Source organism: Equus asinus, chromosome 15 (assembly GCF_041296235.1).
Source record: "Equus asinus isolate D_3611 breed Donkey chromosome 15, EquAss-T2T_v2, whole genome shotgun sequence".
NCBI lineage: Eukaryota > Metazoa > Chordata > Mammalia > Perissodactyla > Equidae > Equus > Equus asinus.
Genome location: NC_091804.1, coordinates 40,615,394 through 40,634,918, shown reverse-complemented (window position 1 = coordinate 40,634,918; position 19,525 = coordinate 40,615,394). Strand labels below are relative to the sequence as shown.

At 46.5% G+C, this 19,525-nt stretch overlaps 1 protein-coding gene across 3 annotated transcripts in view; it reads left to right on the top strand.

Annotated features, from left to right (window-relative positions):
- Positions 1–19,525, top strand: part of ATP9A (ATPase phospholipid transporting 9A (putative)) — a 126,152-nt gene that overhangs the window by 71,041 nt on the left and 35,586 nt on the right. For all 3 annotated transcript variants that reach the window (XM_044748742.2, XM_014832372.3, XM_070486138.1), the window contains exon 14: positions 6,286–6,498. In XM_044748742.2, coding sequence (XP_044604677.2) covers positions 6,286–6,498 — 213 coding nt within the window. The remainder of the gene's footprint in view (positions 1–6,285; positions 6,499–19,525) is intronic.

Here is a 19,525-nt window from a genome sequence, read left to right as displayed (position 1 = left end):
ACTCATTGGTACCTTTAAAGCAAAATTGAGATACAGCTCACAAACCATAAAATTTACGCTTTAGCGTGTACAACTTAGTGTTTTTTAGTGTATCCTCAGCGTTGTGCAACTGTGACTACTATCTAATTTCAGAATCTATTGATCACCCCACAAAGAAGCCCCGTATCTCTTAGATGCCCGTCCGTGCTCCTCACTCCCTCAGCCCCTGGCGACCAGCAGTCTGCTTTCTGTCCATGCATCTGCCTGTCCTGGACATTTCATGCAAGTGGAATCATTCAGTGCCTCTCGTACCTGCTGATTTCTCTTAGCATCGTGTCTTCAGGGGTCTCCCAGGTTGTGGGGTGCATCAGCTCTTCGTTCCCCTTTGTGACTGAAGAACAGATACGACAATGTGAAGTGTAATTTTACATCTGTAATTCTTGGGGCCCCGTACCCTGAGTATATATGGTTCTTTTGAGATGTTAGCTAATTCTGTGAAAATGCTGTTTTTCATTTTTATCTTTTTAGAATTTCATTTTTTTGTTTCATAGTGCATAATACAGTATTTACACAAAGTTAAATGTCCATATCTGGAGAGTACTCAAGAATTTTTTCCTAATGTGTTATGTACTCAAAATATTTTGAGGCAACTGGTCTACATTACATGGAGCATGTAGTGGTCTGTTTTATTTGACTTCGCCCAGGAAGTGGGAATGTCTTTGTTTAACTCTTGTTAACATATGCGTCTGAAAAACAGGTGAATGACTTTGGGAAATGGGAGCCTCATGATGTCCTGCTCCAGAGAAGACCAAGACCAACGCTTCTCTGTGTTGTTCCAGGCTGTTTTGTACATGTAAATTCATATTTTCCAAAAAACATAATTGGTTTTATTCCATACATTTTGATCTGGGCATTCTCATTTTTCACTTGATATTTTGTCTCTGATAGCATTTTAGGATTTGTTGTTAGAATTTACTGAGCTTTACTTTTTCTTTTTAATGAATATGTTGGTGAATGTGTGTGTGTGATTTGTTTTCCTGCACCAGACGTATATGCACTTGACGCATGCAGTTGGTCAATACTTATTGCATTCCTGACAGTATTCTTCTCGATTTCTGCATCCATAGGAAACCTAGATAAGGTTAAATTTATGTTTTCTCAAGGAAGAATTTTTATCTGCGTATTTTTCTCTGGGACACAGAGCTCACCTTGTGTTTTACTCATTTAAAAAATCTCTAATACTTCTTTGGGATACATTATTTTTTTCTGAGGAAGGTTGGCCCTGAGCTAACATCTGTGCCAGTCTTCTTTTGTTTTCTATATGGGTCACTGCCACAGCGTGGCCACTGACAAGTGGTGTAGGTCGGTGCCCGGGAACTGAACCCAGGCTGCTGAAGTAGAGTGCACTGAACTTAAGCACTAGGCTACGGGGCCACCCCAGGATACATTTCTTTTGATGCAGAAAAAGATAAATAATATAGATAAGTAGAAGGAAAAAACATTGAAATCACCTGTATTCACATCACTCAGAGATAAGCACTTTTAACACTTGGGCGTATAAAACGCCAAACTCCTGTTCTGCATTTGTGTGTGTGGAGAGAGGTGTTCTTTGTTTCTCTGTGTGTGTGTGTGTTTCTTTTTTCTAGGAGAAGGCATCATATTTTCGTATTTCTTTTTATCTAAAGTTGAGCATCAGAATTGTGTGTAAAGTTTTAAAATAGATACATATATATGTCTGGGCCCTATTTGCATTCTTCAGGTGTGGGGGGCCCAAGCTTATGTAAATATTTCTTAAAGTCTTTATTGGTTATTCTGAGAAGCATTTCTGCTTAAGAACCACTGTTAAAATAACATTATCCAGCTTCCTTTTTTTCACTCCTTTCAATGATTATGACCATTTTTAACGATTTTGTTACAGGGCCAGGACTAAGGTAAGGAGAGTGAGGTGTATGCTTAGGGAGCAAAATTTAATGAGATGCCAAAAACATGCAGTAATCAAGATAAGTCATATTGTAATGCAATATTTAAAAAACTCAAGATTAATGCAAAAACCCATGATGAAAACAATACTCAAATTTTAAATTGACGGGGTCCCACCTGCACTAGCACAGCTTCTCCCCCCCCCCACCCCCGCCTCCCCGCCTCCCCTTAGTCCTGTCCTGGGATTACACAGTGTTATTGGCTCTCTGTCACAGTTCTCACCCTCGGCATATTGACATCCTGGGCTGGATGCCTCTTTGTTGTGAGGCTGTCCTGTGCATTCTAGGGTGTTTAGCAGCATCCTTGCCATCTACCATCTGGATGCCAGTAGCACTCTCCCACCCCCAGTTGTGATGACCAAAAATCTCTCCAGGCACTGCCAGAGGGTGGACACAGTGGCCCAAGCTGAGAAGCCCTGGGTTGTATGCGGTTCAGTTTCAAGGAATTGCAACTTGTTGCCTTTGTCATGCTGGAAGGTGTTACTATTAAATAGTAAACATTGTGTTTATTCAGTTGCTTCATCAGCCTGTAACTCAGTTGATTTCTTTGGAATTAGTGACTCTGAGCCTGTCCCTCTGGGGGTGGCCCTTTGAGGTTAGTGAGTTATCAGCTTTGAGCTTTATTTGGGGAGTGAAGTGGGGCTATTGAAACAGGAATTCGTCTCTTCTCTTCTCTTTCATAGTGTATTTTTACCCATCCATAATTGCAGCCCATCCATAAGATCCATTAATATTATGAATGTTCATAAGTGGAGTTATTGTAATTGCATTTAGAAAGAAAATCGATATTCATGGTGATTCAACATTTAATTTTTGTATTAATCTTTCCTGAAATACAGACCGGAGTTCTCATTGGGAAATGCCCCTGCCGTGCATGGTTAGTGAAAGATGGAGGTCTGTTTTTCGTTGAGTCACCGTGTCTCGTTCATTGACTGGGATGCCGTGGAAGTTCTCTGCAGCATTACCCTGCAGTGCGAGATCCCGCCCCTGGGGGCCCCACATCAGGGGCCTTCGTAGATGGGCATCCTGATTCCTCTCCCAACTTCTGACCTCATATGGAGCTGTTTTGCCCTCCCTCCTTAAGAGGACCAGTAGTTTCTCTCCAGGGCAAAAAGAATCGTAACCTGCCTCTGTAGATACCACATCTGTTTTTATTTTCCCCTGGTATTTTTTAAGTAAGAAGCAATGTGTATAGGTTAAAGGGCCTATGGGGCAGAGGCTGGAGATAAACACTGTACGATGTGAAACTCTTCCATATGGGGAATGTGAGGGTGTGTGAAGACCGGGCCTAATACCCATCCTGCTGAGACCCTGGTGGTTCCCAGCGCCTTCATGATACACGCGGATTTCCATTTGCTGTGTGTGAGCCCTTTATTTGAAAATTAAGAGAGACTTTCAGAATCAATGGTTAGGGCCCCTCCTCCCCGAACATCTTAGTGGGAAAGAAGGATAAGTATTAATTGAAGAGAAAAATAAACAAGCATGGAGACATTAAACCAGTCACCTGTGATGCTGGTCTGGGCACATGACCCTCATCTGATTCGTTGTCAGGTGGTCCCCGGAGCTCAAAGTGAGGTCTTTGCAAAATTCTGGGCTGTGTTTCTCTTTTCGCCTTGCTCTGGACTCATTTTACCTGGAATACAAAACCCCAAAGCCCTGTGCTCTCCCACATTGGAAATGTTAGTGCAAGTATTTGACTTCTGTAGACCTGAAATCAAATCCAAAGCTTTGTAGGGGCGCCCTTAGCTCGGCCTTTCCTTCGAACCCACGGTTACTAAAACTTGCCAGCCGAAGCAATTACTTTGTCAAAGGTCTTGTTATTGCCTCTAATGTTAAATAATAATTTGGTCCAGGTGCTGAGGAATGTGGGCAAAAACGAAGACACGCGTCCGCGGCTAGAACATAAATTACAGAACTTGGGAAAAAACGTTCTTGATTTAGTCTCTCCGGTAGAGAGAACCTTTCTGTGAATCTTTAGCCCTCGTTGTAATTTTAGAGTTAAATTCTTTATAATTAAAAGCACTTGGCAAATAATGATTCATTTAAACTGTAGTTCTGATTCATTACTCTAATTATTGTTACCATGCAGTGCCCTTTGGCCTGGAAGTGAAACTCGTGTCCTCTTGACACCAAAGGTTAACAGAGCAGGAAGCCAGAGCAGCGTGTGTGTCTGCATGAGCAGAATAATTTAGTAATTGTCTAATTACCTGAGGAGTCTAGCGCCACTGCTAAAAATAGTATTAAAAAATTAAACGAAAGTCGTTTTCTTGTTTCTCGTAACCCATCTGTTCTCTATTTTGGGCAACCATGTATTCATGGCTGTGAAACACTACCCCTTCTAAAGGATCGCATCGCTTCTCCTCTGTTGGGTAAAATGCGTTTTTAGGGGCATGGAGCATCCAGTAAGTCCGTAAACATCTCTGGCTTCTGGGACTCAGGCAGCTGTGAAGGCAGAAAGACCCGTGCAGGAGGTGCCTTTGTCCAAGACTTGATTTAAAACCTGGAACTGATGTTGGCCAATTTGATATGTATTTCTTCTTGAAAATGGAAAAAAAAAAATTCATGTGAAGCCAGGGCTCCCCACCATGGCCTGCGGAATATTAAGTCATTCATTTGTTCAGCAAATATCTGCTGCGTGCCAGGCACTGCCCTGGGTGCTAGGAATGCAATGATGAGTAACACAGTTCAGACAAGCTCTCTGTTCTCATGGAGAATCATCGGGCAAACAAGCCAATTTTAGACAGTGAAGACAATACCACACAGAGTGGTGTGGAAGCGTGACTTCCACTGGGGAAGGCAAGCGGGGCAGCATGAATTGGGGGGCTCAGGGAAGGCCTCTCCAAAGAGGTAACATTTATCTTCAGACCTGAATGATGAGACGGAGTGAGCCAGCCCTGCAGAGATCTGGGAAATGGTGTTCCAGGCAGAGGGCACCGCAAGTGCAAAGGCCCCAAGGCAGGAAGAAGCGTGGCAGTATTCAAAGAACAGAAAGGCAGGCATGGCTAAAGCAGAGTGAATGAGGAAGAAGATGGCTGATGAGGTGGGCCCCTGGACCATGGGAGGACCAGTTTTATTGAACACGGAGCCGTAGACTGCTAACAAGTGGTCTTTTCCAGTGATCTGAACTTTTTATTATTTTTCAAGGCGATAGAATCCTGTCTCCAAAGACAGGCCTTCCTGGCCCCCGATGTGTTGCCCAGGTAGGAATGGGCTGCCTGCCCTCCACATTTGGTGGTGTTGAGCCAATTTCTCAGGATTCCTGCTACCTGGGTGTAGGGCGTGGGTTGAACACCGCCCCCTAGGCCACTCCTATCCCTTAGAGGAAACCGAGGCCCAGGGAGCAGACAGACTTTCTCCAGGCCACACAGCACATCCAGGAGTAAAGCTCAGATTTCTTAACCTTCAGTACTCTTTACCACGTTGCTTGAAACCATTTCCCCAAGACTTAACCCATTAGGAGGCCCAGCCATGTGTTGAGAGGAGAGAACGAAGGCGTGGATGAGGGCTGTGGAAGCCACGGAACTGCTTCTTAGACTGCTTAGGGTCCAGAGTCAGCGTGGGAGGCAAAAACTGAGCCATTTAAAGTTACTCTTGAAAATCCGCCTTCAGTGGAGGGCTTGGTGTCCTCTTTCTGTAAGTTCCTCTAGCCAGGCTCCCTTGGGGTGGTTCTCGTGCACCCCCCGCACCTGCCCTGGGTGTTTGTTACCCGACGGAGCATAGTCGAACTTGTTGCCTTCTGTTTTAAAACAAGAAGAATGTACGTTTGGAACAGTGGCTCTCAACCGGGGATGGTTTGGGCCTCCGTGTAACATTGGGCAGCATCTGAAGACCTTTTTGGTCGCTTGTTACAACTTGGGGGTTCTTCTGTCATCTCGTGGGCAGAGGCCAGGGATGCTGCTAAACATCCTACAATGCGCAGGACGGCCCCCCAGCAGAGTGATCTGCCCGCATGTCGATGGTGCCGAGGTCGAGGAGCCCTGGTGTACAACGCCAGGATCACCTGCAGTGTAGGGGCCCTCACTCTGCTGGAGGGCAGCCCCCAACAGCACCCAAAAGAGGACAGATTCACAGGTTCACAGCTAGAATCACCCACATTCACTAAATTGTAAATTTTTCCTCTAGTGATTTTGCTTTTCTTTTGGCCAAGTGTGATTGGATCCCTGAAAGTTGTGTGCCGTGTCTTGCAGCATCACCGTAGATCTGCCTGAGAGTTACGTGCGTGAGAGCAATAGAAGGAAAAGCGGTCACTCCGCATGGTGGTTCTTCCACACTCTCCAGACCCTTCCGTATCCCTGGTCATCTTCCTTGTTCCTTTCTCTTCCTGTAGCAATCCCAGGACCCCCCTGCTCAGAAGGGCCCCACGCTCACCACCAAAGTCCGGCGGACCATGAGCAGCCGCGTGCACGAAGCCGTGAAGGCCATCGCGCTCTGCCACAACGTGACTCCCGTTTACGAGTCCAACGGCGTGACCGACCAGGCCGAGGCCGAGAAGCAGTATGAAGACTCCTGCCGCGTGTATCAGGCGTCCAGCCCAGACGAGGTAACCCCCAGGCAGGTGTGGCGAGGCGCGGAGAGATGCCCAGCTGTTCTCCGAGTGCTCGAGGTGGGGCCTCCCTGAGGAAGCTGGCTGCCAGGGCGGACGGGAGCCGGCATGATGCAGGGCGCTAGGGAAGCCAGCGTCCAGATGTGTGCAGGGCTTGGTCTCCCTCTAAGAAATGGTCTTGCATTTGCAATACATCCTGAGTTAGGGAAGAGCAGGACGTCTTGTTTGTAATTCGTACAGCTAGTGCATAAGGGGCTCAACATCCCATCCAAACCGCATCCCTTTTTTAAAAAACAACAGCTTTGTTAAGGTATAGTCCACATTCCATGCAATCATCCATTGAACGCATACAGCTCCGTGGGTGTGTTTTATTATTTTCGTGGAGTTACGCAACCATGACCACCATCAATTTTAGAGCATTTTCATCACCCCAAAGGAAGCACTCCGTGCGCGTGCGCCCCTAGACTCCCTCCCTTCAGCCCCAGGCAACCACCAACCTACTTCCTATCTCTATGGATTTGCCTATTTTGGACATTTCATACACATGGAAACATACAATATGTGACCTTTTGTGTCTGGATTCATTCCTGTCGAAGCAGGTGGCAGTGCCTCATGCCTTTTATGGATGAATGATGCCTTTTATGGATGAATGACATTCCATTGTGTGCATATTACTATGTTTTGTTTATCCATTCATCAGTTGATGGACATGTAGATTGCTTCTATTTTTTTTTTTTGCTATTATGGATGATGCTGCTATGAACATTTGTGTACAAGCTTTTGAGTGGACCTATGTTTTTGTTTCTTACGGTGTATATACAGGAGTGGAATTGCTGGATCATGTGGTAACTCTCCGTTTAACCTTCTGAGGAACTGCCGCACAGTTTTCTAAAGCGGCTGCATCATTTTCCATTCCCAGCAGCAATGAATGAGGGTTCCAATTTCTCCACATCTTTGTCAACACTTGTAATTGTTGGTCCTTTTCGTTCTAGCCGTCCTAGAGAGTGAGAAGTACAATCTCGTTGTGGTTTGGATTTGCGCTTCCCTGATGGCCAACGATGTTGAGCATCTTTTCATGTGCTTGTTGGCTATTTGTATATTTTCTTTGGAGAATTTCTATCCATATCCTTTCCCCATTTTAATCGTCTTATGCCATTTTATTATTGAGTTGTAAGATTGCTTTGTATGTTCTAGATAAAAGTCTTCTCAGATTTATAATTTCCAAATATTTTCTCCCACTCTGAAGGCTATCTTTTTACCTTGTTGATGGTGACTTTTGAAACACAAGTGTTTTTTTTTATAGATTGGCACCTGAGCTAACAACTGTTGCCAGTCTTCTTTTTTTTTTCCTGCTTATTCTCCCCAAATCCCCCCAGTACATAGTGTATGTTTTAGTTGTGGGTCCTTCTAGTTGTGGCATGTGGAATGCCACCTCAGCATGGCTTGATGAGCGGTGCCACATCCGCACCCAGGATCTGAACCAGTGAAACCCCAGGCCACTGATGCGGAGCGTGGGAACTCAACCAGTCGGCCACGGGGCCAGCCCCTGAAACACAAGTTTTTAATTTTAAGTCCAGTAAGCCGCATATTTCTAAACTGCTGTTCATATCTAAGTGTATTCTCTTGTTAAAACCTAAAGGATTCATTTGATCCCATGTTCAGGACCACAGGGCCTGGAAGCACAGTTGTTCCTTTAATATTTCTCTAACAAGCCCCTGATTGGGTTCCCTTTTAGGGTGTCGTGTGTGTGTATGTGTGGGCAGAGAACTCGCCCAGCATGAAAACAGTATCATATCCTCCGGCCCCCTGACTTGAGTGTAATTCAGACACAGCCTTGTGTTTCACCAACTGGTTAACATTTTGGTCTTTTTTCTTCCAGCTTCCCTCTCCCCTCCCTCCCTCCTTCCTTCCCCTCCTTCCTTAAAGAAAACTTTTATTCTGATTATGCAAACAATTTTTATTCAGTGTAGAAAACTTGGAAATTTCAGAAGACTTTAAAGAGGAAAATGGGTCCATCTCATGACTGACAATAGGTTACCTTCCACCAGCGCATGGTGAACATCTCGTTCCATTTGATGTGCTTTCTGTGTATCATCTCATTTAACTTCCCAGCAACTAAAAGGCACTATTATCACCCAATTTTCAGGAGAGAAAAGTCAAGGACAGAGAGCCGAAAGTCCCTGGATTTTTTTACACATTTTTATTTTGAGATAATTTCAGACTTAGGGGAAAGTTGGAAAATTAGTACCAAGAATTCTCCTTTGCCAGACTTCACTCAGCTTCCTCCCACGTTAACATTTTTCCACCTTTGCTTTGTCATCGTCTCTCTTCCCTTTGAGGAATAGGCATCAGGCATGACCCCTTATTATTCCACAATATTTTGCTTCTCTTTCTAAAAAACAAGGATAGTTTTCAGAACCAGGAAATTAACATTGATACAGGATTCTTATCTAACCTGCAGATCTTATTAAAATTTCATCACCTGTCCCGCTTACTTTTTCACACACACAAGATTTTCCCCAGATCAGAATCCAACCCAGGAGCACACGCCACATTCGGATGTCACGCCTCCTCAGTCCATTTTAATCTGGAACAGGTCCTCAGCTTTTCTTGACTTGCATGGCCTTGACACTTTTGAACAATACAGGCTGATTATCTTGTAGACTGTCCCTCCGTTTGGGTCTGTCTGACATTTTCTTACCATGTCGACTCAGGTTGTGCATTGTTGGCACCGTCCTCCTCGGTGCGTGTCATCAGGAGGCACAGGATGCATGTGACGGTGTGTCCCGCTCTTGGAGATGTGAACTTGGGTCACTTGGCTAACATGGTACCTCCTGGGCTTCCTCGCAGTAAAGCTGCCATTTTCTCTTGCTAATTAATCTTAACGACACCAGCCCCCTAAGCGACAGGGCCGGGCTGTTAACCCAGGGAGTTTGTTTTCAGAGTCCAAACTCTGAATCTTTTTACTAAACCATTTTTCAGAAGCCACTATATATTAATTTTTATTAATTTGATAAATAGCCTTCCACTGTCTTTTCATATATTTTTTTCTTAAAGAAATGAGACTTTTCATATAGATAGGGTTTTGTATCCCTCTTTTTTCACTTAACATTTTATCATGCCTGTTTTTTAATTTTCTTGGATATTATTAAAAACCAGTTTTTCAGAAACACTATGTGTTTATGTACCCTAATATCTTTAACTGTTCTCATATTATTGGAATTTAGGTTATTTCAAATTTTTGGCAACAGTGTTTATAAACATTTGCAATGAGCATCCTTGCACCTGGTATTTCTAGAAGTGGTGTGATTGGGTCGTTAACTCAACAGGTGTTTTTTGAGCGCCTGTGATGGGCGAGGCCCCGTGGAGTCAAGTGCTACGTGGGCAGCAGCCCATGCCCCTAGGGAGGGAACAAGAAGAGATGTTTGAGCGCGTGAGTCTTGGGGTCCCAGCTCCACACCTGGGTGAGCTACTTATCCTTGCTGTGCCTCCACGCGTCCGTGACGCTGGACCGACAAGAGGGTGTTGTGAGGCCCTTCGTAGGCAGTCCATAAATCCTGTGGGTCAAACTGAAGAGTGTTTTTAAGGCTCATGATATAAATAACCAGAGTGCATCCCAGAATTTTTTTTTTAACCATTTTGCTCTTCCACCACTCTCACAAGGACCCTCAATTACTCTTTTTTTGTTCATTTTAAGAAAGAGAGAGGGGGCTTCTCCCGTCAGTGAGGTGTTTTAAAGGTCTGGACTCACCTGAGAACATCAGTGAGCCTGTGGTGAATGGCGGCTGGGGGAGGGCACCACGAGAATCTTTTCCAAAGTTCAGATGTGAAAGGACGCTCGGATGTGTCTTTTCCTGTTGGATTGCTTCTTTCTCTTTTTTTGGGCCATGCAATGTGTCTGTCCCCTGCGAGACTCCTCCTTCCAGTCGGCTTGGTGTTCGTGGAGCAGCTCAAGCCACAAACCCAGTTCATCCAAAACCGTCGACGCTGGAACCAGGTGTTTTAGGGGTGAAAAATGTTGCAGTCCTTGGCCTGATTGTGAGAGGGGAATTGGTTGAGAGAGAGAGAGCGGGGAGGAAGGATAGGTGTGATAGGTATGGATGGTCCTACTGATCCACTTGGACTTGTCATAGTGACCAAAATTTGTCATCATTTCTTCACCCAGGGTTGGTCTGTTTGATCTCACTTTTCCGTTTGAGAATGGGAGGAGGACGCCACTGAATGGAGCTGTGAGAAAAGATCAGATTCTTGCTAGTTAGTTAGGGATGGGGAACCTGTAGCTTTTGGGTTTTTGATGGAATTTGAATTTGAACAAGTTCCAGCTGTCAGGGATCTGATCCGCACCCCTGCCTCTGCGCTCCGCACACCCTGCTGGCCGTGGATGTGCCTATGCGGAGGCCTTCAATGCCTGCCCCCACCCTTGTTTCCACGGAACTTTGATATATTTGTTTTAGTGCTAGGCAGAGATCTTTCCGTAAGGGTAAACCTTTCAAGGAATGCTTTTTTTCAAAGTGAGTAGTTTTTTTCTTAATCTCTTCTGTCCATTAAGTGTACTCGGATTCAGATTTGTCTTGTTTTTCTAAGATCTGAGTAATGATTGAAAAAAAAATTTCTTTTGGCCTTTGCTGTCTTCACAGAGGTCAATGTTACCTTATTGGTATCTTTTTTTTCCCCACGACTTTATTATTTTTTATTACACACTTATTCCATGTTTATGGTAGAATATGTGAGAATCCTGAAGAGAAAAAAAACCATAATCCTACTAACTAAAGATGTAACCACTGCTAATATTTTACTGACTGGCCTTCTAAACAATTTCAAAAGAAGTGTACTGCAAAACACAGGGCTGTTTATATAAATACCCCATGTGACAGAAAGTTGGCTAAATCTAATTCCAGGGAAATCTTTCAGAAAGCTGCACTGTTTCCACATCCCTGTGGGATTCCGCAGAGACGTGGCTGGGTCTAGAATCCTACCTTTGAAATTCTATATCAATAAAACAGTGCTGGTCTAGGCAAGGTCAGTTGATGGAATACATATTAGAAAGAAGCCAGTATTCGTTTTTCTCTGGAGCTGCTGGAGTAATTTCTGCCAGTTGGCGTGGGATTCATTTCCTGTAACAGAAAGCAGGATTTCCTAAATTTGTTTCCTGTGCACATTCCTCTTTGGAGGCCTTGAAGTGTCTTTATTCAGCTATCGGTTACAGCCCGAGGGCGCTGGGCCCTCCCCGCCGCAGTACAGTAACTCCCGGGGGAAATGAAGTAGATGCGATCTGGCCAGAGAAGTGCTCCTGCGATGCTCGAGTACGCAGGTTTCAGCCCAGACAGCCTCCCATCGTTTCCAGGGTATTCGGTGGTGTGAGAGGTGGGGTCCCGTGAGAGAGGGAGGGGGTCGCGGTGGTGACGCAGTTTGTAACATACGTGTTTCTTGGCGTGGCTGCCGAAGGCGGTGCTCTCCTACAAGCGGGTAGAGTCAACCCCATGACTCATTTTTTGTCTTTCCCATGAATTCTTTGATATTAAGGTTTTTTAGGCTTTTACAATCACAAGGGCTAATGTCTTCATTACAGAGAAAGTAGAAATTGTAGATTCAAAAAGAAGTTGATAAACGTAACCTGTAATTCTCACTGCCTAGTGATAATTACTGTTTATGTTCTGGTATAGATTTTCCCTAAATTTATGCATATATTTATCCATATATTTGGAAACATATTGTTTTATGTAGTACAGAATCATCCTGTAGTCCACGGAAGGAGGAAGGGGAAGTGATAGGCGCGTACGGTTTTCATATTCCTGTACGATTTTGTGTGCAGGTATGCGCACATGAGCACACATGTGTCTGTGTGGATGACAGTCTGAATGGAAGTGTCTTGATGTAGTTGGCTGTCCCTTGAATAGCTCAATGCTTTCAGAGTCATTAATTGCAAGTTCTAGGTAACGTAGAGAATGTTCTGTGTGGCTCCCTCGTGCTCGTGGCGCAGAGTGAGGAGTCTGTGTCCCTCCTCCCCGGAGACCTCCAGTCTCTAACGGGCCCCTCTCCCAGACCTCTTCTGAGCCAGCTGCTGTTAGCAACACCTGAGTATCCTCGTAGAAATCGTTCTTTGCATATATTAGGATTTTCCTCCTCCTTTGATTATTAACTTGTTTTCGAAATTTGAAAGCACAGTTGTAAATTATAGATACAGGCTTGCGCCTTGCCTTCCATAACTCATCTTTAAAGCATGTCAGTGTGTGCAGCATTGATGTGCTGTGATGTCAGCAGGGGCTGAGTTTTATTGAAGTGCTGGGAAGCTGTGTGTCCCTGTAGTCTCTTGGTGGCATTAAACGGACGTCTGCATTTCAACGCCCTCCTTTCCACTAACTTTCTTGAGAGACGAGGGCATCACGTCGCCCCTCCTCAGCCCCCGGGGCAGTTGCTGGCCATGTTTGACTTCCAGGGTCTGACTCGATGAGCTGCATGCTTTTAAGCTGCGTTAGCCTCATGGGTAAAGAGGGGCCGATAGCCCTAGGCCCCCTGGGCTCCCAGGCCTTAGAGAAGAGAACATGGCAGGCAGGACAGCAGTGGTTCCAACAGCAGGAGGAAACGGCCACCTGTTGAATGTGTGCTCTGTGCCAGGTAGCGTGCAGTGGGCATCCTTTATGACCCAGGGTCACTGTGATTGTGCCTGTTTTGCAGATGGGTGTAGATTGGCTAAGGAACGTTTGCAAGGTCACATGGCTGGCAAGATTAAAACCAGGCAGCCCACATCAGAGGCTGGACTCGGAACCCTGCAGTGCCACCTCCCTCCCCGTGGGATGATGGCTTGAAAGTGCTTTGTCAACTCACGAAGTGCCACGGAGAGTTAAGCTCCTGCGTTGGGGGAACTCAGGGCTGATACTGGGTGAGGTTCCAGAGTGTCCGATTCTTCTTTCCTGCTCCCGTCCCCTTGAGTGGCCTGTTGTGAGAAAGTGTTCAGTGTCTCTGTTCTTCCAGGCTCAGTGGGACGTTTTTTTGTCCCTTCCCTCTTTTCTCATCAAGTTTGGTGATGATAAACCTTCTTCGCCCAGACCCCAGAAGCCTTCCTTTGGAGTGTCTTGCCTTCACCGTCCCTCCCTCCAGGATCCTGCCCGTAGAAAGGAAAACCAGAGAGTGTGTGCCTCCGCTACGCCACGGTAGCCCTGAAACAGCCCCTCCAAGGGGCTGTGAGAGCTGGGCAAGGAGCTGTGCGAGTGGGACTCTCGTCCTGACGGCAGAGTGGATAGACGGAGAGCCTTCTGCATCCATCTGCAACGTCCAGGTGCTGGGAGTTATACACAGGAGTGATGTAAAAATACAACGAAGATACAGCTAATCTAGAAGCAGATTTTATTTTTATTTTTTCCTCTTGTTATCAGAGTAGCATGAGCTTTTTACAGAAAAATTTAAAAATTAGAGGAAAACACCTAAAGACATTTTGAGGTTTCTTCCTCTCTCTCTTCTATACATATAATTTAAAATTTACTGTCATTCCACATCCATCCTGATTTGATCACTTAGTAATATATTGTATTATCCCTTTCCAGTAACCGTCTGTGATAAGATTTGTGGTGTATTTCTTCTGTCTCCCAAGCATATTGTTTAGGTGGTCTCTCACTTTTGGCCGTCATCACTAAGGCGGTGTATTCAGTCTCTGCACATCTCTGAGGGTGTCTGTAAAAGGCACATCTCGTTTTGCGTTTTCTTAGCCCTGTTGCAGAGAGTGAGGATAAACGCCAGTGGGGACAGGTGAGCACGTGGCTTTGAGGGGGACCTGCAGTCTCAGTCCTTCTGTGGCCCTGAGGTTTTTTCTTCCATGAATGCACTCGTGTCTCAGGTGTGTGCTTGTCCCCGAAATGCCTTCTCATAGCCCCAGGCCTCAGCTCCAGGCCCTTGGACAATGACAGCATTCAGACGTGTGCACAAACGGGCTCAGAGTGTTGAGTCAGAAAGATTTAGGAGGCTGGTGGGGCTTTACCGTCACACTGCCATGACCTCAGACCCGAGGGTGAGGTCAGAGAACAGAGGTCGGGAACTTAAGGAAAACGTCCTCCATCAGTGTTATTTATTAACCACCAGGCTAGAGTCTTGAAATAGGGTTTGGTTGCTCAGAAGGTTGGGGGGGGAGCTGTGTAAGACAGGAGCAGAGTGTTTCAGGGACGCTGTAGAAAACTGACAGGTGAGCCTCCCTTGGTATCAGCTCATCCGTGGGTCACAGGTGCAAGCGTGCTGTCCCGTGTCATGTTAATGTTGGCCTAGAATGGACCTAAGTGAATGGTCATTTCTAAGTGGCTAAGTTTTTAGGGAGATGATGCCCTTCTTTCTTCTCAAATAGTAATTTTTATTGGAGTTAAGTGATGGAAGCTGAATTTCAACTACAGGATCAAAGAAATTTGGACCAGAGAGTGCCCTTTTACTACAGCATCTCGTCCACTGATTCTTAAACATAGTGGGCTGTGTTTTGTTTGCTCCATGCTATGTTAAAAAAAAAATCTGCAGCAACATTTAAAAATCACTTAATGTTATATAAAATCAGCTTCTCTTGAGAAAATTCAGATCCTGAAATAATGGGCCCCATTTCTACCTGGCAGCGGTTAGCTGAGCTGGGCGGCTGCTGCCTCAGTTTACCCCTGGCACCTATGCGGCCTGCCCTGTTCCTGTCTGCTGCTTGCCCAACCCCTGTTGGCATTCCAACCTGGAACCCCACTGTGGCACGTTGTCGAATATATTTCCTAATGAAGTAAAGGATATGTCAGGTCTGGGGGTCGATGTGTGGTCTCGAAAGGCTGGACCCGGGCAGACTGGCTGCCCTTTGTAAGCCTGGGTGCTTACCTTACTGCACGCCGCCAGAGAACCCCTTAATCAGGCACCGGATTCATGCACGCGCTTATGATTAGGATGCATCCTGCTTTGGACAAGAACTCAAGGCTCTTTAGCCTGCTCTGGCATGCTTCCCAAGCACACATTCACAGGTACAAAGGGAAAGTTATTACAACTTGTCACAGGCGGTTTATTGCTGATCCACAAATGATGAAAAAGCCCTTTCACGGACAGCTCTGGCAGGAATTCTTCGGATGGCATTTTAGGAGGGGAAGCAGTAGCCTCTGTCCTTTGGTTTCCTGATCCCGCGCGGAACACGCAGCAGACTCCTGAGCCGGGGCCCCTCTCTGCCCCTTTCTTGGTTTCCAGCATTTGGTCGAGTTTGCATCTAATTTATTTGTTCATTCATTCACCTTAATGAGCTTTCTTTTTCTGCTGCTGCTCTGACCCCTGGATATTCTGACCCAAGGCCTCCTGAGACCCCACTCTGGCTGTTAAGGACAGCGAGACTCAGGACCCCGAAATCCTTTGTGATTTGGCGACATCAAATGATTCTTGTGCACGGAAGCCCGGCCCCCCCCAGAATAACAAGTGGCCTCATTTTGCATCATCTTGTTTTGGAAAGGAATGCATTTCGCTCACCTTACCCCTGTAATGTTTGTCCCTGCTGCCATCGAGAAGGGTTAGTGTGCCCCAATTCTAAACCAGTCTCTTCTCAGTAGGACCTGGGGGCATTTTATATGTCCTGTTAGAAAGTAGCTTTAAATGAACGCTGACTTATGTTAAAGTTGGAGCAGAAGAGTGGCAGGTGGGAGTGAAAGCCCCCACAGGGCTCCTGTCCTGTTGGAATCAGCCCCCAAGGAGACGAGGCTGTTGTGATTAGGACGTGGACCCGAGGGGCGGGGGCAGCATGGTCTGGGAGGTTCCTTGACTCCATTGAGAGGTCTGCTGTAGAAGAAAGTGCGGTTCAAAGATGTTTGCCCGAAGTTGTAATTCATTCCTCATCAAGAACATTTGTCGTCGTTGATCGTGTCAGTTTATAGGTTGACTTTTCCTCTGACACGGTCCTGTGGGGTCCGTGGCGTCGGGGGCTGGGCTGGCCGAGGACAGAACCGCCTCCACAGCCCTGGAAGCCACTTGCGCTTCTGCAGTCCAGAATCGTTCTCGACTGAAGTTAGGAGCGGGCTTTGGGGGGAGTTAGCATATCTCCTTGAAGCTCAATATTACAGACTTTTCTCAACACTTCAACAGGCTTTTAAGGGGTGAAGTAGCAGCTGCTTAAAAACCAGAATGAAAAAATCCTTTCAACAGCAATCATGTTTGAAAGCATCCATAGAAGAATTTTTCTTTTTCTTTGTTACTAAATTGGTATGTAAAGAAGGATGTAAATTTAGTCAACATTTTGGGGCTTTATCTACCTAGGTATTTATAATATCTTGTATTGTGTTGGGATATTTGTTTACTTAATTAAAATTAAAAATAAAAAATGTATGTACATCCTAAAATATTTTAGTAGTATAGAGAGATAAAAGTAAAAGGTAGATTTCTTTTCACGCGTGTCACCCTGTATACATTTTAATGTGTTTACCAAAGCATTTTTATATATACAGGTAGGATGATTTTGTATATACCAATTTTTACTGATTTGTTCATTTTAAACTTTGAAAGAAGATCATTAGCAGATAAGACAGGCCATACTGCAAGTCAGAATCACTGAATTAAACAAATAAACGAATGGGTTTCCAAAGACTTACGCAGGCTAATAGCAAAAAAATAGAAAATAAAAAAATAAAAAATCCTTGTTCGATTTGGCGTTTCTGTGGAGGTGGAGGTCCGTGTGACGGCTCCTTCCGTTGGTCAGATTTGAAAGCTAATTCACGGTAATCCCGGTTGACTTGTTAGGACATTGTTAAAAGAGGATAGAGTTTCCCATTCTTGGAGAATGGCTTCTTGCTAATGTAAATTCAGCTAATATCAGCAGTAGAAACCTAGTTAGATATCTGAGGATAGGCCACCAAAGATGTCTAAACAGGATGTTCAGAGGTGGGACGGCAACGAGAGATAATCTGCTTCATGCCCCGTATTTTCAGAGGCCCAGGGAAGGGCTGGGGCGGGTGTTAGAGCTGGGCTGGACCCAGTTGTGAGCTCCAGTTTGAGCCCCACCCCTCCAGGGTGCAGCACTACAGCTGAGATAAAGCCCAGGGGTTCCAGAAACAACCGCGAGTGGCCAGCTGCTCTTGCTGAGTGTCTCTTGGTCGAAGGAGTGGAAACTTAGGAAGAACCCTAAAGCAGAATGCTTGAGGCGAGCTGCACTGCCCGAGACTCCGTCCTGTACCTTCCGCCTCCCTCAGTGACAGAACATCCTTATGAAGTAGCTCAGACCTGCAGACACTGCAGAGTCATGGCGTGAGCGCCCGTGTGCGCACTCCCAGGCTTGAAGATGAGAACACATGGCAGGGAGATGCTGCCTCCTGGATACCCCTTTCTCTGTCGCCTTCCCTCACTCCTCAAGTCGACACTCTCCTAAAACTGCCTCCTTTTCTTTCCCTAGAGATTAATTTTTATAAGAAGAAAGGAGGAGGGGGCACCTTTTCTTTTGTCGTTTTCAGACACCGTGCCCTTGCACTAGGATTGGAAGGAAGGGGCATCTTGTTTGGCATTAAAACTGGAAGCCTCCTGTGCTTGTTTCTCTTTGGTGCTGATGTTTTAAAATAGCACAGATTGGTCCTGGTCCGGTTCTGTGGTCGGAGCCCGAACTGGGTCTCCCCGAGCTGTAATCAGGTGTCGGCAGGGCTGCTTCCTCCTGGAGGCCCAGGGAAGAATGGCTTCGTTGCCTTTCCAGCTCCCAGAGGCTGCACGCATTCCTTGGTTTATGGTCCCCTCCTCCATCTTCCAAGCCAGCGACCTCTCATCTCTCTGACCCTCCTCCCCTCACTCTTCTCTGGGGCCGCAGGCAGGAAAGTTGCCCTTTTGGACGATTTGTGTGATTACGTTGGACCCACCTGCATAATCCAGGATAATCTCCCCGTTTCAGGGTCCTCAATCTTAATCACATCTGCACAGTCCCTTTTTCCAGATAAGGTAATATTCACAGGTTCTGGGGGTTGAGACGTGGGCATCTTCGGGGCCATTGTCCAGCCCACCACACCTCCCATTGACTTTCTAACGGTGACAGTGTGTCAGGGGGATGTCGGACTGCGGCCAGGCACCCACAGAGGATGCGCTCATGTGCATGCACCCTGACGTGGGCCCCGGTGATTCGAGAAGAGGCATGCGGAGGTCCGGGATTGGCGCTTTCCCTTGGGCCCCTTACGGGGGCGGTAGGCCTGCAGAGCCCGTCGCAGCCCGTCACTGCTGCCGGCCGAGGGCAGCTCACCTTGCCTGAGTCTCAGGTTCTCCATCCTTCAGGTGGAGCTGGTAACTCCTGCCTCAATGGGCTGTCCCACGAGGGAGCAGGATGCCCCTGTCGTTTGGCCCGCAGCCACACTGTGGGTTCCTCGTCCTTCCTCCTGCCCGCCGCCCCAGGCAGTGGGGGAAGGGCAAGTGGGGGAGGATCGGTGGTCTCCGACCCCTCCCCAGTCTCTCTCGTGTCTCCACCTCTTCTTTCCTTTTGCCCTCCTATTTCCTTCTTTTCCTGGAGACCCCAGGCCAGATTGACATGCAGACACGTTTTATTTTCTTCACGGGCTTTTAAGACATGCGAATTAATTGCTTACATGTAAAAGAGATCTCAGGGACAAGTCCAGGTTGCTGTTGTTTCTTGAGAAACTGGAAGCTCTGGTCATCCTGGGCCACCTTCCCATGGGGCAGCTACTTGGCCAGTGCGTCATGGTGGTGCTGCCCCCTTAGATGGGGCTCTGGCTCCCCCTTGCCACAGGCCCCACCCAGCCTTCTTCACTCACTGGCCTGATGGGTCTGGCCCCTGTCTTGGAGTTTGTGACCCCCAAGCTTTTGCCCTGAGGTGAGGCAGGCCTCACTGAGGCTAAGAGAAGGGTCCCGCTGGTCCCTGCCTCTGGGAGTGCAGTGTTGGGGTGGGCAGGACTGTGGGCTGGGAGCAACTGAATTAGCTTCTCCGAGCCTGGATTTCCTCGTCTGTGTAGACAGTCTTCTCACCCTCCGCAGTACCAATGTCTGGGATGATATAATTTTCTGTTGTGTTTAGCAGCATCCTTGGCGTCCACACACAGTAGCATGCAACACCTCCCCTCAC